The sequence below is a fragment of the Onychomys torridus genome, chromosome 11 (assembly GCF_903995425.1).
Source record: "Onychomys torridus chromosome 11, mOncTor1.1, whole genome shotgun sequence".
Taxonomy (NCBI): domain Eukaryota; kingdom Metazoa; phylum Chordata; class Mammalia; order Rodentia; family Cricetidae; genus Onychomys; species Onychomys torridus.
This window is the reverse complement of record NC_050453.1, coordinates 459,420-482,770: the sequence shown is the minus strand read 5'-3', so window position 1 is coordinate 482,770 and position 23,351 is coordinate 459,420. Positions and strand designations below refer to the sequence as shown.

General features: G+C 37.4%; 1 protein-coding gene across 6 annotated transcripts in view; it reads right to left on the bottom strand.

Moving 5' to 3' along the window:
• Positions 1–22,887, bottom strand: part of Cd46 (CD46 molecule) — a 43,710-nt gene extending 20,823 nt beyond the window's left edge. For 2 of the 6 annotated variants that reach the window (XR_004946154.1, XM_036201898.1), the window contains exons 1-7: positions 22,582–22,884; positions 18,215–18,403; positions 17,448–17,550; positions 15,500–15,585; positions 14,519–14,716; positions 9,427–9,609; positions 6,089–6,151 (exon numbers count right to left, since the gene is read on the bottom strand). Coding sequence is in view for 4 of the 6 variants with exons in the window: in XM_036201898.1 (XP_036057791.1) it covers positions 6,089–6,151; positions 9,427–9,609; positions 14,519–14,716; positions 15,500–15,585; positions 17,448–17,550; positions 18,215–18,403; positions 22,582–22,708 (949 nt within the window). In the remaining 2 variants the exon portion in view is untranslated. Of the gene's footprint in view, positions 1–6,088; positions 6,152–9,426; positions 9,610–14,518; positions 14,717–15,499; positions 15,586–17,447; positions 17,551–18,214; positions 18,404–22,581 lie in introns of all 6 variants that reach the window. The other 4 variants (XM_036201900.1, XM_036201901.1, XR_004946155.1 and 1 more) reach the window with 3 other exon arrangements.
• Between the last annotated feature and the right edge of the window lie 464 nt (positions 22,888–23,351).

The following is a 23,351-nucleotide window of genomic DNA, read 5'->3' as shown; positions in this document are numbered from 1 at the left end:
CAGGGAGAAGCAGTTTAAAAACTCTAGACCTATTGGCTGAAGATGGATGCCCCAACATTATAGAGGAACTTTGGATAACTATCCAGGCAGGCAGCTGTCTCTGTCATTTCCAGAATTCTAGAAGGTGCTTACAATGCATTTCCTGTTTACTATGGTAATATATCCTTCTGAGGTCTTTGATGTAGTTGAAGACTAAATAGTCATAATTTTTTGTTATGATAAAAGATAAATTAGATATGAAACTTTAGACTCACAAATAAAGGATAGATGATAGAATACTTTCTTTAATTTCGCCAAATACAAATAGACTAGATGTTGTAACTATAATTCTGGCTTGATAACTGTTTTGTTATATGTAATTTTACTAGGTTAAAGTTAAAACCTTCCTTTTTGATTAGAAAGAAAAGGAGAATTGCTGTGGGATGTCCTTCTGTATGCTGTTAATATGTGTTGCTTGCTCTGATTGGTTGATAAATAAAGCTGCATTGGCCTATGGCAAGGCAGCTTAGAGGTAGGTGGAAATCCAAGCAGATAGACATGAAGAAGAAAGGCAGAGGCAGGGGAGATGCCATCTTGCTGTCTAGGGAGCAGCATGTAATGGCACACAGAACACATGACAACATACAGATTAATAGAAATGGGCTAAGTTTAGTTATAAGAGCTAGCTAGCAAGAAGCTTGAGCAATAGGTCATGGCCATAGAGGTCATAATTAATACAAGCCTCTGTGTGTTTTTCTGGGTCTGAGTGGCTGCAGGACAAGGGGACACAGGAAAACTTTTAGCTGCAGAGATATCATGAGGATAGGGAGAAACTTGTTGTGAGGGAAGTTCTCAGGAATCCACAGGGATAACTCCAGTTTAGACTACTAACAGTGGTGGTGGGGGTGCCTGAGCTGGCCTACCCCAGTGATAAGATTGGTGAATGCCCTACCTGTCATCATAGAGCCTTCATCTAGTAACTGATGGAAACAGATGCATAGAGCCATGACCAAGCACCAGGCCAAGCTCCGGAAGTCCAGTTGAAGAGAGGGAAGAGGGATGCTATGAGCAAGGGGCATCAAGACCATGATGGGGGAACTGACAGATGCAACTGAACCAAACCAGTGGGAACTCATGAAATATGGACTGACAGCTGTGGTGCCTGCATGGAACTGGACTGGGCCCTCTTCATGGGTGAGACAGTTGTGTAGCTTGGTCTATTTGAGGGGCCCCTGACAGTGGGAATAGAATCTATTCCTGGTACATGAACTGGTTTTTTGGAGCCCATTGCCTGTGGTTGGACACCTTGATGCGGGGGGAGGGGCTTAAACCTGCCTCAGCTGATTCCCCATGGGAGGCCATTCCGTTTTGGAGGAGAGGATGGGGAGTGGTCTGGGGGGAAGGTTAAGGAGGAGAGGGAGGAGGGATGAAGGGGACCTGTGGTTGGTATGTGGAATGAATAACAAATTTATTAATTAAACATGCTAGGCTATCATTTTACTATCACCTTGCTACAGCCTCAGCCACAAGATGATATGCACTTTTATGTAGACAGCCTCCCACAAAAGCCTACTAAAACTAATGAGTTCAGCAAAGTTGAAGGATACAAAAAATAACAAAGAACAATAAATACTTTAAAAAGGAAATTATGACAACTCTAGTTGCAATACCATAAAAAAAGGTAAAATACTAAGAATAACCCCAAGGCAGTAAAAGACTTACACAAAGAAATCTTCAAAACTTTGCTGTAAATGATTCAAGAGATAAATATATGGAAATACATGGTTGTGGTTTGCATACAATGCATCCCCTAAAAGCTCATGTGTTGAAGACTTGCTTCTCAACTGATGGACCCAGTCATTGAAAAATGGTGGCATTTTTGAGGGTTTTGATTAAATTGATAGAATAGATCGGTGGATATGTAACTTGGTGGCAGGATTAGTAAGTGGTAGCAACTAGGAAGTGGGCCCTGCTGGAGGATATAGGTATGCCTTTGAAGGTTACACATGGTCTGTTTTTTTTCTGATCTCTAGCTGTTAGAAGGTGATTAGATTCTTCTGCTACACACTCCCACTTCCGTGATGTTCTGCTTCATCCTAGCTCAACAGCAGTGGTGTTAGCAGAATATAGAACAGAACCTCTGAAACAGTTAGTGAAAATATGTCTTTGTTATTTTAAATTATTTCTCATAATGTTTTGTCATAACAACAAATCCTAATACAGAATCCTGTGTTTGTTAGACAAAAGATTATTTTAAGCTGTTCACATTACTCAAAGTACTTTACAGACTCAGTGTAACCCCTATTAAAATCATGATGACACTGTCTTTCTGCAGAAGTAGAAAAATCTATCCTATGGTCCCTATGGACCATAGGATCATCCATCAGTACGAAATCTGAAGAACATGAAGTTGAGAGAACTCATACCTCTTGGTTTCAAAATAACTAAGATATATTAATTAAAACAGGGTATTATTGATATAAAGATAGGCATACAGACCTATGGAATGTAATAGAACTCAGAAATAAACATGCATACATATTTTAAGGTGATTTTTAAAAAACAATGATGCACAGGAACAATCATTGGGAAAGGGTGGTCTCTTCAGCAATTGGTTTTGGGAAATTAGATATTTTCAGCCAGAAGAATGAGGTTAGAGCCTTAAAATATATAAAAAAAATAATTTAGGTGGATCAAATTATTGAAGATTATTCTAAAACTATAAAACTTAGAGAAGAAAACATGGGGAAACACTTCATGATTTTAGATCTGACAATGATTTCTTGAACGTGACACAAAGTATAGGCCACAATAACAGCAAAGTAGGTTAATTATATTTCATCAAAATGACAAGTTTTGTGCACTAAAGGATTATAGTGGGTAGCCATCCCAGCCTTGGCCTGGAAGTTCCAACCCCCATTGAGGCTTCGGTAATGGTCACGCCCACAAGGCAGGGCTTAGGGAGGAAGCTGAAGACCCAGGATAGAGAGGAGAGGTCTCTCTTGGTTCTGGGACCCTGGACACTGGAGGTAGACTGAGCAGAGTTCTCCAGAGAACACTGCTGGACTGTGCCATACCTTCGCCAGAGCCTACAACCTATCCCTTCATTTGTAAGTTACCCCACAAAATAAACCTCCCTTTTAACTATGTGGAGTGGCCTTAATAATTTCACCAATAAAGGACACTAGCAGAAAAGCAATGTACAGAATGAGAGGAAAAATTTCTAAATTTCATATTTGATAAGCTATTATAGAATATCCAAATTACTCTTAAAACTCAGTAGCAACATACCCAATTTGAAAAGTCCAAGGACTTGAATAAATATTTCTCCAAATAAGATATATAGATGACTAACAAGCTTATTAAAAGATGCTCAACACTTCACTAATATTAGGGAAATGGAAATAAAACCAATATGATGTATAATCATATTTACTAACTTGGTACTATGACTTGAGTGCTCTCTTTCTCTAAAACTCAGGCAGAAATTCTTGCTGACATAAGGGTATTCAGATGATCAGGGCACAAATGTGTCATGCCACTATCTAGGGAGTGGGTTTATTATTTCAAGAGTGAGTCTGCCCATGTTGCATACACTTTTTCTCCTACCTGTCTTTTCCCTTCTGGCATTCTATGATGTAGCAAGAAGGCATTTGCTAAATAGCAGCACTTTGACATTACATATCTCCCTGAACCCAGAACCATGAGAGTTAAGTTTCTGTCCATTATAAATCAGCTCATCTGTGGTGTTCTGTTATAGCAACACACACACAAAAAAGACAGATTGCTCTTGTTACAAAAGCAAAACAAAATGAAATGAAACAAAAAACCAGTACAACTGAGAGTGATGGTGTAAGAAAATAGTGTAAAATCATGTAGCTGCTGTGGAAGACTAGGACAACATTTCCTCAAAAAATGAAATCGAATCACCTTATGACCTAGAAGTTCTACTCTTAGATATACATCAGAAGAATTAAAAGTGGAAACTTTGAACAGGTGTCTAACTTCATGTTTAAATCAGCACTGTAGAGAATAGCTAGGAGGTATACACAAAGCAACCTCAGTTTACCAAAATGAACAAATAAGCAAAATGTGGCAATAAAAATAATGGAGAATTATTCAGACATAAAAGAGCCTAGCACAAGATGAAAGTTACATGAACCTTAAAACATTTAGTTTGAAAGGATTTAGTTATAATTAGTAAGCAAGGCTTGTATAAGGACAAATGTTGTATGACCTAGGTATAGGAAGTACTAAGAATGGACAAAGTTATCAGGGGAAGCAAGGAGAACAGTGTTCAGCAGGTGCTGGGAGAGGGAAGAAAGTGAAGTCATTTAACAGTGAAAGTTTCAGTTAGGGATAATGAAAGGGAATTGGTTGCACAAGAATGTGTGTGTGTGTAATGCCAAAGAATTGTCTGGTTAAATTGTAAAATTAACGTGAGAGCAGTCTAGAAGTTAAAAAATATGTCAAATGCTAAAAAATAAGAGTACTGTAGTTTATAAAAAGACAAATCTGGTGCAGGAATGAATAGAGTTCAAAGGAGAAAGAGGGCTGGAATACCCGTGACTTTATGTACAATGAAAAGTTTGGCAAGCTGTCTTCTTCCAAGCTGAAGAAGCTCTGCTTATACTTCCACTTAACTATCAGCCCTCCTTCTTAGCCCCTAAGTGGGGATGAAGGAGGGAGCAACCCGTTACTCCTCCCCACAAATACCATCATGTGTTTCAAGTATACCAACAATTTAGTACAAAGAACTCAGATATATGAATGAAATTATGTAATTCCCACCAGGGGGACACCAAAAGCCTCTTTTTATTTAAATATTTAATTTTATTTTTTAAGTGTGTGTGTGTGTGTGTGTGTGTGTGTGTGTGATGTGTACTCAGTACTTGAGGAGGCCAGAAGAGAGTGTCAGATCTTCTGAAGTTGGAGTCACAGTTGGTTGTGAGCCACTCCACATGGTGCTGAGAATCAAGTGGTGGGGACTGAACAAGAACAGGGCTTGCTCTTAGCTACTGAATTGTCTCTCCATCCCTATCCTCACCTAAAGCTTTTTATATGACATACAACTCATAGCAATTGGTGGCATAATTAATATATCTAATCACCCATTTATGTAAAACTTCTGGACACACATGACCACTAGGAGATTAGTAAAGTATGATATAGACTATGCAACTACTATGGGAATAAATCCAAATAAATCCCAATCTAAGATTTTAAGTGAAAGAACAAATCAATGGGAAATATGTGCAGTTTGATATAATTTTTGCTTTTTTTTTTAAAAAAAAGGTGGGTGAGGAAGATAGCTCAGAGATTAAGCACTTGCCACCTAAGAGTGGTGATCTAAGTTTGGGTCCCCAAAAATCTACATAAACATAGGCAATCTACCTGTATTCTTAGCCTTGGAAAGAGGAGATGGAATTCCCAGAGACTAGAGAGATTAACTGTGTCTGTGAGCTCTGGATTGATGGAGACATCCTGCCACAGTGAATAAGGCAGAAGAGGGAGTGAAACTGAGTCCCAACTTTAACCTTAGATTTTCACAAGCACATGCATATTTTCACACACACGAACACACACACACACACACAACACACATAAAATAATGAGGAAAAAGGGAAAGGAAAAGTAAAAGAATATTGATGTACAAAAATAAATAAAAAACAACCCTAAAATATTAGTATCAATTAATCTTGGCAAAATTATATAATTTAAATCTATAAAAATAAATCTATATCCAGCAATATAGAAAATTTAAAACTTATTAGTGTTAATAAAAAGACTAGAAAAACATTAATTTCACATTAAAAGGGTTTTAATTTATAGAGAACAACTCAATTCAAATCAATAAAAATTGTTTAGAAAAAAATGGTAGGAGGGTATGAATAAATGACCATTGGACTCAGTGGCAGGAATCTAAAGGCAAAGATCACTTGAGATGAGAAAGCCCGAGCATATTTACCCCATCTCAAAAGATGCTTTAAAATGTAATTTTAAAAAGTTCAGCCTTATTAAAGAAATGACAATTAAAACAAGATACCATTTTTTAATCTATATCTCATGGAATTATTAATTACATCAGTAGGATAAAGAACTATCAGACCTGGGTAATTGTAAACTGGAGGCTTGGTGGGATGAGTAGGCTTAGGACCTAGAAAAATAGAGCCTGTTAATTCATTAAACTTATTAATATAAGATTATGTATTTAATTCTAATATTGAAAAATTTTAAAATATTACCTATCAAAGTAAAAATACACATATATTCTGCACTTTATAGTTCTACTAGGGATTTAGTCTATGAATATGTTTGATCTACATATATAATTGCATAGATCTGTGTACAAGACTGTTCATTACAGTTTTATACTTTAAAAATACAAATGCTAGAAGGTAACTAAAAGTAAATCATAAAGAGAATGTGTTCAAGGTAAACATGTGCACCCTAACTAGTCAGATACCATACAAAGGGTACTGTAATCTCTCCACTTTTCACACACCATCAGACCTACCATAACACCAGTACAGATGGTTGTTGCCACTGCCGCTTTCCAATGCACATGTTTCTCTCATGGACAATAAAAAGTGACTGACAATTCTACCAAGATTTTTAAAAAGAAGAATTCCTCTAAGTTTCACTTCTTTATGAACCTTTTCTCACATACCTTGTCTTCCAAATAGGAAACTAAATTAGTGTTTTATAAATATTTTATCAAGTGCTTACTGTCAATACTTTCAAAAATTCCTTTCAACAGAGATTCAACTAAGATGCAGAAGGCAGCTACTGGGAGGTGTCAGATTGTTGTAGGAATTATCAAAATGTATTCCAGAGTTTGGCCATGGTGGTACATGCCTCTAATCCCAGCACTTTGGAGGCAGAAGATCTCTGTAAGTTCCAGGCCAACTTGATCTACACAGCTTGTTCTAGTACATAGTGAAAATCTTGTCTCAGAAAAAGAAAGAAAAAGAAGAAAGAAAGAAAGAAAGAAAGAAAGAAAGAAAGAAAGAAAGAAAGAAAGAAAGAAAGAAAGAAAGAAAGAAAGACAGAAAGAAAGAAAGAGAGAAAGAGAGAGAGAAAGAGAGAAAGAAGAGAGGGAGAAAGAAAGAAAGAAAGAAAGAAAGAAAGAAAGAAAGAAAGAAAGAAAGAAAGAAAGAAAGAAAGAAAGAGGAAAGAGAGAGAAAGGAAAGGGAAGGAAGGAAGGAAGGAAGGAAGGAAGGAAGGAAGGAAGGAAGGAAGGAAAGCAAACATTCTAATTAATTACTGGGTAAGCAACTGAGCATGTACAATTCTCAGTTCTCTCCATCCTTTAAAATGTTAAGAAGATAGGAAATACTTTAAACAAGTTAGAACCAATAATTGAGATTTACTTGAGTTCGATATACTTGTTAAAGCAACAGGAATCCAAAGTTCATAGAAATGAAGTCAGTTTGTTTAGGCAGAGTCAAGCTAGGATCCTGTGGACAGTCAGTCCTGTCTGATGCTCTTCCTACCACCCTGTGTGGGAATGATGGTTCCTCCCATCATAGTAACTTCTCCATGATTAACAGCAGCTGATTAGGAGTCTCAAAAAAACCTTCTATTTCACTTCAGTAGCAGAGGCTTCCTAGCTCTCAGTTGTTAAGTAATCTGGTTTCTATCGTCAACACTGCCTGGTAAAAATAACAACCAACCAAACAAACAGAAATTTTAAGTAGGTAAGGGGAGTGGGAGGGAAATGCAAAATACCAGTCTCATTCTGGAGGCAGCACAAATTTCTATTTACATGCACCACTTTAAAAAAAACAAAACAAAACAAAACTGCACTAAGCTGTTTGGAACCTTGGGCTTACACAGGGACACTTTGCTCAGCCTGGAAAGGAGGGGACTGGACCTGCCTGTACTGAATCCACCAGGTTTAAATGAATCCCCAGGAGAGCCTTGGCCCTGGAGGAGATGGGAATGGAGGGGAGGGGCTGGGGGGAAGATGGAGGTGGGGGCGGGAGGGGGAGGACAGGGGAACCCATGGCTGATATGTAAAATTAAAACACAAATATAATAAATTTTAAAAAAAAGAAAAAACCCTGAAAGGCTGGGCATAGTGCATGCCTGTAATTCCAGCACTGAAGAGACTGAAGCAGGAGTATTGTGACTTTGAGGCCAGCTTGGGTATATACAAGACCCCAAACCAAATGACTAACAAGACTCTCACCTCTAACTTGACCACAGTTCAGGAAATGAAACTACCTGAGTCTAAGATGATAAGGAGCAAAAGTGTAAGCAAATCACTTGGGGAAAAAAAAGAATGAAGTAGCAAAGCTGAACATGGAAAACACATCAATAAACAGAAGCCAAGGGTCTTCTTTTCATTAAGATTGATTCAAGTAGAGAAGACATGTAGTTAACTTTAAGAGTATCCTACATACCAGGTATTGTGTTAAGTTCTTTAAAGGCATCCCACCTAAGTACTGAACACTGTAAGAACAGTACTAGATAATTTTACACATGGAAATACACATTTAAAATTGACATAACTTTTCTAAGTTCACAGTCCTATTTATGTGTGGAGCTTTAGCAAACAAAATAGAGTTACCACAGCTGACAAATGAAATGGCTGCAAATATATTCTTTCTTTATGTACTACTAAATGACTAAAAATGATGAGTAAATAGACACTGCAGGAATTTGAAAGGGTACCTGGAAAATATCACCAGGAATTTAGTATTTTTTTTAAATATAAGCAGGAAATTGTTAAATATGAGACTGAAGATTTTGAACTGGGAGTTGACACTAGAAAACAAAATAACAATGTCAATTTGGTAAAACACAAGAGTTATCACTGGCCAGGTGGTGGCACATGCCTTTAATCAAAGCATTCAGGACAGAGGCAGACAAAGATCTCTGTGAGTTTGAGGCCAGCCTGATCTACAAAGTGAGTTCTAGGACAGGCTCCAAAGCTACACAGAGAAATCTTGTCTCAAAAAAAAAAAAAAAAAAAAAAAAGTTATCAGTGGCCCTTCCACTAGGAATTTAAGGATTTTTTTAGAAAAAGAATTTTACTAAACCCGAATAACTCAAATGTTGGAGGTTTTATGCTGGGGCAGACCACATTGGAAAACAACCTTTCATTACCATGAGCCATGCCTTTCATTCTTGACTTAATTATAGAGCAATAATCAAGGCTTCAATTTACTCTGAAAAAATGTTGCAATCCACTTTTTATACAGAAATATTCTTAAGAGAACTTACATACTGCTATGCTCTATCTAACAAACTAAAATGTCTAGAAAAACAACAAAAATCACAACAGCAACAATGGCACAGGATGATTATAAGCCTGAGCTATGTACCAAAATTATTGCTTTTCAGGTATCACAATATTTAATATCAAAGAAATAAATTTCAAAACAAGCAAGCAAAAAACTACCAGAAAAATAAAGAATGGAAATAAGACATCTTTTGTACCTTTAAGACACCTTGGGATTGGAGGCTCCCAAGTGCTATTAGCATCGCAAACCACTGTGTCGCTGCCATTCATGTAAAAACCCTCCATGCACTCAAACGTCACTGTTTCTCGGTAGGAAAATTTTTTTTCAATTCCTGGTATCGTTCTTCCATTTTTTAGTAATGGAAATGGACAATTTACCACTGAAAAGAGAAAAATTGCCCAGAATTTAATAAAAATATTGTTTATTTTTCATATAAGTTTTATGAAACTTTTAAAACTACAACCCAGAGTTAAAGAAGAAATATATTTTTTGTTCCAAATATGAGCATGCAGACTCCTCAAAAGTTTACAAAAATACTCAACCTATGCTACTACACAGGGTATTTTCTGTTCTTCTCCATTCCTTAAGTAAAATAGTCACAATCTATTACCATAGTCTACTAGGAGAATTGTGGGAGAAGGACAAAATTGTTAGGCTAAGCACTATGGATATGTCAAACTATACTGTGAGGTGAAATCTGAGCAGCAGCGGAGACCAGATCACATTCAGCTTGGTAAGCTTAAGTGTTCTTCCTTTTCCCTGTAGACCTGAACTTCTGTCTGATACCATTTCCTTTCATCCCAGAGCTTACAGACAAGTTGTGAACTGCCATGTGGGTGCTGGGAATTGAACCCCGGTCCTTTGGAAGAGTGGCCAGTGCTCTTAATTGCTGAGCCATCATTCTAGCCCCTTTAGCAATTCTTGTAGGTTGGCTAGTAAAGTTCTCAGCTTTTGTGTATATGGCAGTGGTTCACTTATTTTTAAATCTTCTGTCTTGAAGGATTTCTTCTTGATAAAAGAAAAAACTATAGGTTAATTATCTCATTTTTCTTTTAGTACCTAATAGATACCATTGTTTACCAGTCTCAATTAAGAGAAGTCAACTGTGACCTCTTTTGAATGTTAACTGCTTTTGTGGTTGTTTAACTACTTTTAATTTTTTCAGTAGGTGTAGCAAACTACTAAAACCTACCAAATTGTTTTCTGTGTGTGTGTGTGTGTGTGTGTGTGTGTGTGTGTGTGTGTGTGAGTGAGTGTATGCACTGAGTTTCCTAGATCAGAGGTTTTTGTATTGAATCCATTTTTGATCATTTTTGGTCAGTTTTTATTCACGTAATTTAATTTTTGAGATGGGGTCTTATTTTGGAACTAAGCCTGGCTTAGAACTCACAACAATCCTCTTGCCTCAGCATCCTGAGTGCTAAGAGTATAGGTATGCAGTACCATACCTGGCTCAAATGATTTCCTATACTGTTCTTTGTTTCTTTTTTTGAAACCCCAAATACAATTATATTTGATTGTTTAAAGTTCCTCATAAGCTTGTGAGCCTATCTTCTTTTAAGAATTTCTTCTTAAAATAAGGTTGGATTTCCATTGACCTGTCTTCAGATTAACTAATCTTTTATTATATTTAGTTATATGAAGTATCTATTTAAAGTTAGGAATATTGGCTATAATTTTAATGTGGTAAAACACATCCTTTCAAGTACAATAGAGATCTGACAAACATATTAAGAAGCACACTTAACTACCACAGTCCAAATAGAGAAGTTCCAGCACTCTAAAATTTCTCCAGGTCTGCTTGTAATCCACCCTTCCTCTCCTACTTCCACAACCAGCCAACCACTAGTCTGTTTTCTATGGAAGTGGACCACCCACCTTTCAGAATGGCGATTTCACTAAGTACATGGCATGTGGAAACCTTTGGGGCTTTGCATAAACCAGGAATTCACTATTTTTCTTGTTAAGGATTAATTCATTACTTCAATTAGCAGTAGATATTTGTTTCTCATTTCACAAGGTGAATGTGTTTCTAATTTGGAGTGATTGTAAATAAGGTAGCAAGAACATCCTTAAACATCTTTTTATTTACATGTTTTCACTTAATGTGTGTTGTTGGGTTATGTGGTACATGCAGTGATTTGATTGTCAATGGACCAGATAGCCTCAGTATTTGAACACTGGCTGGGAAATTGTGGAACATTTAGAAGATGGAAACTTATTGGAGGAAGTGGGTCTGTTCTGTGCTTCCTGTTCCACTAAGATTCGAGAAATCCTAGTTATATAATCCTGCACCAAGGAGATGCTTGTGACTATGCCCTTCCCTCCATGATGGGCTGTGTCCCCTTAAACTGTGATCCAAAATATACCTTTCCTCTCTTAATTTGTTTCTTATCAGATATTTTATTACAGTTATAAGAAAAGTAACGAGTATAACACACACACATGCATATACTAGTCTATATATTTATTTAAGTGTATGTGTATAAGAAATTCCCAAATGTATTCCACAAAATGCTTTCTCTGTTTTGTGTTGTTCTTACCAGCAATTTGTCAGTTCCAACTACTCCACATCCTTGCCAGTACCTGGTACTGCTCTGTGTGTGTGTGTGTGTGTGTGTGTGTGTGTGTGTAATATCTCAAGTTGTATTCAGAAACAGTTTTACTCTTTGTTTTTCCTTCTCATAGTTTATTGTTCTGGTCAGGAGCTCCAGTACAGCACTAAACAAAGTAATGAGAGTAGATTTTATTTTATCTAGATCCTTAATTAGAAAGAAATGAGTCTTTTACCATAATGTTGACTATAGGACTTTTGTAGGATATTGTTATCAGGTGAAGGGATAATTATGTTCTCCTAGTTTGCTGAGTCTTATCACAAAAAGATGATGAATTCTGTCAAATACTCTTAGTTACTTTTTGCAGTTGTTACTTTTGTTTTTTTCATCTAATAAGATGACTAGATATAGGATTAGGGTATATATATAATTCTTGATAGTGAATTACATTAACTTTTGTAAAGAAGCAGACTTGTAACCATGAGTTACAAGGGTGAATCCTGTCTGGTCATGAAAAACTTTTCTTTTTAATGTACCACATGATTTGCTCTCATATTTTGTTGGGCATTTTAATTTTTATATTCTTTAAGGATATTGTTGCTAATTTTATCATTTTATTTATAACTTTTGGTCTCAGAACAATGCTGTTAACTACAAATTATATTTCTCTAAAAGATAAGGGTTGTTGAGGTGAAGTCAATATCTTGTGTCTTTGAGAAATGTCAATTTCATTTAAGTTGTCAAACTGATGGCCATGAAACTGTGTGTAATATTCCCTTATCATTCTTTAAATGTCTGAAAGATCTTTAGTGATGTCCTCCTCCTCATTCTTTATTTATAGTTTTTTGGGGATTTTTTTATTTGCTTTTGTTTTGTTTTATTTTCTAGACAGAGTTTCTCTGTGTATCCTTGGCTGTCCTGGAACTCACTCTGTTGACCTGACCAGGCTGGCTTTGAACTCACAGAGATCTGCCTGCCTCTGCCAGTGCTGGGATTAAAGGTGTGAGCCACCACTGCCTGTTCCTTCACATTCTTAATGTTGGTTCCTCCCCACCTCCTCCTGCCCCACACATCTGGCTATAGTTTTATCAACTTTATCCATCTTCTCCAAAACACAGCTGTTGGTTTCAATTATTTTTCTTGTTCCCCTCTCTCTTTTCAGTTTCATTGATTGTGGTGGTATTGTGTTCCCCAAAATATTGTGCACCCTAATAAATTTATCTGGGGTCAGAGAACAGGACAGCCAGTAGATACAGAGGCCAGAAAATGGTGGCACTCACACCTTTAATCTTAGCATTCCAGAGGCAGAAATCCCTCTGGATCTCTGTGAGTTCAAGGCCACACTGGAAACAGCCAGGCATGGTGACTCATGCCTTTAATCCCAAGAAGTGAGCCTTTAATCCCAGGGAGTGATGGCAGATAGCAGAAAGGTATATAAGGCGTGAAGACCAGGAACTAGAAGCTTTTAGCTGGTTAAGCTTCAAGCTTTCAACCAGCAGTTCAGCCGAGAGCCATTGGGATGAGGACACAGAGCTTCCAGTCTGAGGAATCAGAACCAACTGAGGAACTGGCAAAGTGAGGAAGCTGTGGCTTGTTCGGCTTCTCTGATCTTCCAGCATTTACCCCACTAACTCTCCTCAGGTTTGATTTTATTAATAAGACCTGTTAAGATTCCTGCTACAATTGATGTCTGCTGTACTTTCTTGCAACTTGCTATTCAGGTTTAATTTGCTCTTTAGATTACTACAGTGGAAGGCTAAGACTAGGTCCCTCAGTCCCTGATTTACAATTTTTATTTTTCTAAAGCAAACATTTTGTGTTAGGAAATAATGCTTCAGATGGACTCTGGCAAGTCCTGACCTTCTGAGAGGTTGTTTTCAGTTTTATGCATCTCACACACTTTTCAATTTTCCTACTGACTTCTTTACCAACAGATTATTTAGATGTATCTTGCATAATTTTCAAGTTTCGTGGATTTCTTCTTTCTTGAGATTAGGTAATGTACTTTAAATTACTATTTTTTTTATATCTGTTTAAAAATTGTATTAGTCACCAGTCATGGTGACATACACCTTTAATTCCAGAACTCATGAAGCAGAACCTAGAAGATTTCTATAAGTTCTAGGCTAGCCATGTTTACATGGTGAAACCTTATGTCAAAATAACAAAAAGCAAAAGACAGAAAAACAAAACAAAAAATGTCTGAGCACTATATTGTTTTCTATCTTGCAGATGTTCCATGTACACTTGGAAAGATAAATATTTGCTATGTTCAGTGGTATTTCTCTTTCAGAGAAAAACCCTTTCAGTGTCTCCATGTTTTTGGTAACTCTTCAGTGTCTTAAACATTTTAATTTTTTTAAAAAAATACAAAAACCAAACTTTTTGCCAGATTTTACTATTCTTTCAATGAGAGGGCTGCTAATCATAATCTATTCTGGCATTACCTGTACCTAGATTGTTCTGTCTTCACGTAACACAAAATAACACTTTCTTATTTTCCAGTCAGTGTATGTTAAGTGTTTTGGTTCTTTCAAACAAAAATACATAGCTATAGGTAGTAGCTCACACTCTAGAAAATGAGAAGAGAACTCCATAACTAGAATTACTTTTTATTTAACTTAACATTTATGAAATTAAATTAGAAAACTGTTTTATAAGAGGATGAAGGACATATACTCACTATGTTTATTTTTAGGTAAAACTATTTACAAATGAAGGATAGATGATTACCTTTACACTCTGGAGGCTTGCTACTCCAGGTGTTATGGCCAGAACAGAAGAGCATACTCATTCCAATAAGGGAAAACTTATCTGGTCCCGGCTTAGGATCACAACTGTAGATTACTGCTTCACGGTATTTGAATACTTCTATATCAGTAAAGGTGTGTGTTCCATTTTTTATTTTTGGAGGTGGTAAACAATAGACTTCTTTATAAAATGGGAAAAAAAGGGAAATAAGTTAAAAGCAAGGTAGTGTATCTAATCAAGACAGTGTTAGGAAGCTCTCTAAATCATTGTCAACAAATTCATCAATACAGGATTTCTATAAGTTATTTATGACCCCAATTTTCATCTAGAAAAGGGTTTCTATGAGAAAATGCATCACCTCATATTTAAACCACTAACACAGAAATGACCTTTCAGGAAAACACTCATTTTTCTAAGGGAAAGAATGACTGTTTATTCATGAGGTCATGTTAAAGTTTTGTCCTAGTCAATAGAAAAGATGCTGATCATCTGCTGAAAAACTGTTTGTCATGAACAAAATCAAGCTGAATACTGATTGAGAAATGTGCTTTAAGGTACAGGTACATTGATTCAGACTTAGAATCATATTAACATGCTGTCATTTATCGTTTTCATCCTCACAGGACAATGTTTTTACAGAAGTGACAAACTTTGATAATTGAACAAACTAACCTCCAATATCTTCCTCTAAGCCAAATATTAAAGAGATTTGCAAAAACATAAAGCAATGTCCCTATTCTTACTTTTAAAATTTCAATAAAAACATGTGAGATATATTAATATGTATTGAGTTTATTGCCCTTAAAATATCTCCATTATAATTCCAACATGATCAATATCAATAGATACAACTATAAAGAAAAAATTTTGGGGATATTTATTAATCTAAAATCATAATAGGGTCCTGAGGCCAAAATAGTTGAGAACTGATAGTCTAAATTTTAAAAAAGAGAATTTACTTACTTTCACAATGTGGGGGAGGACCATTCCAATATGCATCATCACCTTTAAGCACACAGTGTAGAACTGACATACCAACTATGTAATAACTAAATGAGCAAAGAAAAAGTTACCGTTTTTCTTTAGCAGCTTATGGTAAGATACACACAATAATGAAGGACAGTTTTTTTAGAAAGTTTTTTTTTTCTGTACTATAGTAGTTTGAAGGATAGGTTTCTTAAAGTTAAAAAAAAAACTGCTAAACAAATCTAACTAAACTTTAGTCAGATGAAGAATTTCTGTCTGTGAACACACACTGTCCAAGAGTTGTGATGTCTAGACACATCCGATGTGACCTGGCATCTTTGCTATCTCCTACAAACATATTACTCTGCTTCTGTGTCTTTACTCAACCATTCTGCTCTGAGAGAATGGAGCAGAGGAGAAAAGCTTCCTTAGGAAAGGACTGCCTGGGCTCTAGTCCCATTTCCATGACTGACTCAAACTTGGGCAAACCATTTAAAGTTTCTCTTGTTCTTCAATTAAAAACATATAAATAGCTAGGAGTGGTGGCACACGTTAATCCCAGAACCCAAGAGGTAGAGGCATGCATATTTCTGTGAGTTAAAGGCAAGTTTGGTCTACACAGCAAGCTCCAGGCCAGCCAGGGTTACATAGTGAGACCCTGTCACAAACAAGCAAGCAAACAAACAAACAAACAAAACAAAACAAATATAAATCAAACATCTCGTAGGATTGTTCAAGAGAATTAGATAAATTTGAGTCTGGAGCACAGCAAGTAGAAATAATATGCTATATTGTACTAACATACCTTGTACTATCATATTATGATCATAATGTCTTTCTAGGAACAGGTCAGAATTAATCCTGTCAAGTCTCCCGATTATTTACATTCATAGATTATTATTCTGGACTCTCATGTGATCACATGATGTTTTCTTATCTGGAATTCTTTGCTATTTTGTTCTGATAGCTTCTGTATCTACTGGGTTTCTCAACAGGCTTAGTCTTTGAGAAAGATTTATGACCTAAACTTTGGTTCCTTCAAAGTACCTAGAAAATTTCCTCCATATAGCTTTACCTTAATGTGCTTTTGCTTGACAAAGTTAAAAAATTATTGCCAGGCATGGTGGTGCATGTCTTTAATCCCAGCAGGCGGATCTTGGTGAGTTTGAGGCCAGCCTCATCTACAAAGCATGTTCCAGGACAGCCAGGGCTGTTACACAGAGAAACCTTGTCTCAAAATACAAAAACTAAAGCAAAAAAATCATCAATGAAACTCTGACGGTAGTTGCAGCCAACTTTCCCCAAGAGTCACAGTTACTTCTAAGAGAGCTCTAGAGAATAAAGACTTACTCAGTGCCTAATGCCCCCTTTGGAGACACTTTAGGCTACATAGCAGTCTGAAAAATAAGGTTTTCCAACTGAAATATCCTGTGGTGAAGATGAGTTATATACATTTTGACTTGTTAACGCCTTCCAGAATTCTCCTTTGGTTAGTTGTTCTACTTCGATCTCACGAAAGCCCCAACTTAACCTTGAGTTGGCAGTAGGTCCACTTGACTGTCAATGATAAAGTCACCATGATTACCTATCCCTTTTAGATATGTAGCCCAGAATGCCCTTAAACTCATGGAGATCCACCTGCCACATCTTCCTGAGTACTGGAATTACAAGATGAACTGCCACCCTTGCCAGATTACTCCATTCTTAACATTTAATCATAGACATTATAGATACAGCAAGTATGATACAGATTTGTTTTCTTTCAATTTCTTTATTTATTAAGCATCTCTCCTACCTCCATAAAGTACCCAAATGTTGTTTGGCTAGGAGCACAGCTTGTCATATAGTGAGCAAAATTAAAGCCAATTTACTTGAATGCTTTAACAGAGAAGTAGAACAATGGAATCAAGAACATTTACCTTATTTCCCATAAGGAGCAACTTACCCATCTATACAAGTAAACTGAGCTCGACCACCCCATGAAATTCTGCCATCTAGGAGATGTATTTTGCCAAATTCAGGTTCTGCTAATGTAGGACATTCTATTTCTAGAAGAATAGAATAATAAAACATTTAATTCAATTCCAAAGCCAGTTGCACTTGAACTAAAGTAAAAAAGTCATACTTGGTTCTTTTGAGTTTATGGATTATTTTTCTCTAATAGTTGTATTATAAGAGTGTGGTGATTTGAATAAGATGTCCTCCATAAGTGCATTTGAATAATGGGTCCCCAGTTTATGGCTGTTTGAGGAAGATTAGGAAAAATAGCCTCGCTGGAGAAAGGATGTCACTAGGGTGTGCTTTGAGGTTTCAAAAGACTTGTGCCATTCTCAGTATACTCTCTGGTCCTACTCGCCAGTCTGAGATGTGAGCTCTCCACTGTTCCTGCCACCGTGCTTTTGATCTACCATCATGGACTCTAACCCCTGAGACCACAAGCCCAAATGAACCCTTTCTTTTATAAGTTGTGCAGGTCATATGCTTTACTACAACATCAGAAGTAACTAAAGCAAAGGACAAGCACAGATTAACAATTACAAAATCAACTAAATTTCTAAGAAAAAAAAATTCCCCATAAATTTCTCAAAGCCTGAAAAAAAAAAAACCCTCACATTTAAATCAAAGCTTTGTTTCACACAGGAAAAGCATTGCTGCAATATGCACCCCATCCTAAAATGTCTGAAAATCAAGAAAAACATTAAGTTTACTTACTAGCACAACCATGATCTGAAATAGGGAACCATGTATGATTTGGTTCACAGGTAGCAACCATGATGAATGGATACAGAAATATGTATCCTTTTTTACACTTATATTCTATTGTCTCTCCAACCTCATAATAGGATTTAGGTTGTTCCTTGGGTTCCATAGCTTCAAATGGTGGTGGTAGTTCACAGGCATCTAGGGATAAGAGGGCAAGAACATGAAGATGAAGTGTTAATACCACTTTTATCAACTAAGAAATGTTATTTTGTGGCAGGAAGTACAGAAGAAAGAAACATTTTTATCAAGATTCTAAACTACTAGTACATGCCTTTCTTTACTCAAGCAGTGGCGGCAGTGCAATACTATCCCTAACGAGTTTAAAATAACATCAGCTTTGGGTCAATTCAGAATGAATTGAACTTTTATTCAAAAGTAAAACAAGGAGACATGGTTAATGGTTTTGGTTTTTTAAAAAGAAAGATATGAGACCATCCTCTTAAGAACTATGTCTCATTCATTATCACTTCTCTAACACCCTGTGTTACTGCTTCTTTCATGTCAAAATATTTAACTTTAATGGTTTATTATGAACTCATTCTACATTGCTGCTATAATTAGAAAGTGAATTCCAAATACTGAGGGTTGTATTTTCCTGAAAGTACAGTAATAACAGATATCAGAACCTATAACAATAGTGATGAAGATTTTTAAAAATTAGAAATCAAACACTCAGCACTTTTCATACTCATTATTTAAAAGTTTCTCCCTCTGTAAGATGAGAAAACTGAAGTATCACAAGGTGGAATAACCTGTTCTGGAATGCATTCCAGTATGTAGCAGACTAGGTGTCAAGTTAGGCAGCCTGTGTCCTGGCCACACTGGGCACCACTGCCAATGCTGTGACTCTTGTCCTCATCTGGAACTCCCCAGAGAAGATTCCATCCTATCCTGTGTTTAGTTCTCAAAAAATTGCCTTTTATGGTGCTTGGAGGCATTACAGCAGCTCTAGTCTAGACTCAGGTTGTAGTAAGTACATCAGGTAAAAATATAACAGTCTGAACTGTTCCAAACTAGCCCCTCGCTTCTCATGATTCTTTAGCACTCGATTTTTCTCTTGTTTTTGTGTCTAAGTAGTTGCTGGTCAGCTGTGTCCCACTTGGGCTGTCTTTGCTTACATTGCTCCACAGCCCAGTTCCTAACTATGTACACTGAGCAACTCTCTCTCCTCTTTCTAGACACCTGGAGGGAACATCTTGTGCCTCAACTATGGAAGCACCACTCAGTTCTCTTCCTTTGGGCTGTCCCCTACCAGGATATCTCAAATAGGTCACATGTTGGCTGTGTTCAATAGTTAAGATGAAATCTACTTATCAATGTGGCCACAATATCCAGCACCAGCTCCTCACAGTGGCATAACAGTACAAAAAAACATTTTCAAGGATTATATTGTCATGGTGCTTTTTTTTTTTATAGTGAAAATAGTCATTTTAAAGATTTATTCATTGGAGAGAGGAGAGTCATTTTTTGGGTCTGTCTGCTAGTATTTTATAGCTTAGCAGCTGATCACATAAAGACTATTCCCCTACACTGTAGTATACAGAGTAAGGAATGACATACCAGAGTGTAAGCATTTACTGATCTTAGAAAGACCTAAAATAGATATGTAAGAGCAGACACAACAGGAAGCAGCAGATTTGTTCAAAGAGGCAATCGCTCTTCTGAAGGAAGGAGACCAACCTAAAAATCTGACAGATTCTCTTCTCTGATCCTGATGACAGGCTTTCAATGCTGGACATTGTCCATTCATAAACCCCTTTCCTCACAAGTTGAGATGTTCCAAAAATGAGACCCTATTCAATTTTCCCTGCCTACCACAATGAGTTTTTCTTTTATGTTGTCCAGGTTTCATATCTATCTTTAGTTTTCAGATTTTATATTGTTTTCCCTCCTCTTCATTTCCACCTCCATTTATGTTATATCCTATTTATTTATCTGTTTTTGTCTATTTCAAATAGCTTCAGAGTCTTCTTAAACATTTGGCTTGAAGTCTGTTCCAAACATTATTCTGCTAAAAAAAACAAACCATTGGCTTCTTATTATTGCTAGTACCTGCCCCTCCTATTCCTTGTGAAGTGAATTTTTATAGAGATTAGTGAAAAGTAAAGCTCCTGAAGGAAGGAAGAATCTTCTCTGTGCTCTGTGCCTTGGCCAAATATAATATTTAACATTCTGGTACTTGAGTTACGTAAGAGTGCCAACACTAAGGAAAAAAAAAAAAGAGCAGCCATTTGGAGTATTAAGTGTGAAAAAAAGATCTCTGCTTTCCAATGGGGAGTGGTAGAGAATAGAAAAGACAGTTTTGAAAGTGTGATTGCAAGTTGAGAGGAGAATAAGCTGGGCTATGTCTACTGAGGGTAGTCAGAGGAGGTCTCCCTGAGAGGTAACACTCCAGTGAAGTTTGAAGAGAAGACAGTCAATAGTTAATATGTAATATCAGGGGATAGTTCCATATACGGGGAAAATAGTAACAAGTCAGTGGTTTAAAGTGGCAAAGTTTGGATTGTTGTTTGTCCTTCCCCCAGTGATTTTTTAAATCTAGTCAGAGAAGCATGCTCCTTTACTCCAGAGCTTGGTTCTATTCTTTAGTGTTAAGCTTTGGTTAATATTTGCCACTCCTAATAAATATAAGCAAATACTTATAGATCATCTACTATGTATCTGTCACTAGGGATCTATCAGCATAATAAAGTGCCTGCTTATATTCAAACACATATATGTGTGTGAACAACCAGTGGAAGAGGATCACAAAAACAATACTGGTCCGTGACTGCCTCCCAGAATATCCATCTTAGACCATCACAGAGTCTGGAACATTGAAGTCAAATGTTGCTGAATGGATGCTACTAATGAGAGATACAGAAACACATAAAGACTATATGGAAATGATTATGTATGTGTACCAGGATTTTTCTTTTGGGCCACTAACTAGCTCTCAAATCACGACATGGAAACTTATTTAATGTTTTGAATGCTTGCCCTAGCTTAGGCTCCTTTCTGTCTAGCTCTTTTAACTTAAATGAACCTGTTTCTCTTCATCTACCTTTTTCCTTGGGGCTTTTTACTTTTTTTTTTCTTTCTGTATCTCCTACTTTCACTGCCTGTGTCTGCTGGCTAGCGGCTCCCTGGCATTTTGCTCCAGGCATGTCTCTCATTGACTCCTCTTCTTCTTTTCCTCCTCATTCTCCTATTTATTCTTTCCTTGCCAGTCTTGCCTATCCCTTCTCTGCCCAGCTATTGACCATTCATCTCTTTAGTAGACTAATCAGGTGCCTTAGGCAGGGAAAATGAAACAAATGCAACATATATTTGCATAATTAAACACACATTCTTACGTTGTTAAACAGATGCAGCATAAACAAATGTAATAATACACCTTTACACAGTTAAAGTAATATTCCACAGCATAAACAAATGCAACATGTCTTTACATAGTTAAAATAATATTCCACAAAAGTATGTATCCGGGACAGACACAGAGGATTGAAAAACAGGACACAGAAATATTGTTCTTTGTGCAAATTTTATACAGTAAGCAAGTATAGTATTTATTCCATGTAATGAAACACCACCAAAATGTGATGGGAGAAACCTTGAGTTTTTGTTCATGAGCTGAGGTGAAAACCAGAGTGTTACTTATACTTGTCTTAGGAGTGAGGAGTGTTTAAATTTTTTTCTACTATGATTTTGTCTTTAAAGGACAATAAACAATGTCTCAAAGCCATTTGGTAATACTATCAATCACTGTCTATACTGGCTATGATAACTCCAAGTCAGGAGGAGGGGTGTGAGGAATATGATCAAATATGTTTTATGTGAAAAAAAATCTAATAAAAAAATGTAAAGCCAAACAAAACAAACACTTGTAAACCAAGCCCATTCTGCCTCAGGCAACAAGGAAACTTGACTCAAGATAAAACAAGCCAGGTGTGACTTTCCCTCCCCTCTAAACCCAGAGGGTTGCTCACCCACAGCACAAGCTGTGCACTCTGCCTTCCCCAGAGTCAAACATCAGGCCTACCCTAAATCCTGAAAACAATGCAAACTGCTACTGACACAGCCAGGCTCTGGATGAACATCTACTCCTCTCTCCACTCAGGCAGCTTACCCCTTAAATGCTGCCCACTAAGAAAGTTTGCACTTTGGGAATGGAGACTGCATGGTCTCCACATTACGTATTTGCACAACTCTAGAACTCTATGAGGTCCTCCATCCCAACCTTGCCCATCGCAACCTCAGATGAGCTCTCGCTATCCACCCGACCTACAGGCTAGGTACCAGCATCCCTGAGACACAGACTCTCTCCTGGATCCTACCAGATAAAGTAGACAGCAGGAACAGAAGGGCCTCTGCGCAAATGCCCAGGAAGCACCACCAGAAAGTGTAGGTCTTCCTCTTGCGGCGGGGAGGCTTTGCGTCCGGCGCGAGAGGCGGCGCCATCATGTTACAAGAATGAAGGGAAAACTGAGCGCCAGGTAGCCAGAGAGCAGCTTTTGAGCTAAGTGAACAGACGCAACAATCCTGAAACTAAAGTGTGCTGGGCGACATAACAGGTGGGCGTGGCCAGGCCGCTCCCGGGAGGTTAGTGACTCAAGGTGGTGCTGGCTAGGCCAATCGGCTGGTAGTAAGGCGGGGCCTCAGTTCAAGGGGCTGGGACAATGGGGTTGAGCTCCTGCCCAGTAATATCTGGCTTGTCAACTGTCTGTTGTGCTGCTTCTGTAAAACATTTAACTCCTCCCATATGTAGCTACACTCCTCCCAAGTCCTCCAGGGCTTAGCTGCACCCCTCAGCTTGGGTGGCAGTCTTCCACAGTCAGGGTTGTGCTCCTCTATGGGCTGTCTCCTAACTGACATTGCTGTGTTCTTCCGCAGCTGCTCTACAGGGGCGCTAGGGTGTGCTTACTTACCATCTGGAGCTGACCCTGGCTCACATAAACAAGACCACTCAACTCAGGAAGGGTGAAAGACCAGTTGGCCCTGTGATCATTGCTCAGAACTTGAGCTTGAAGAATAAAAGCACGGGGACCTAAAACAGAGGCCTGGGAGCACAGCTGTGGGTCATGGCACAGCCAGCACCCCTGGTTCT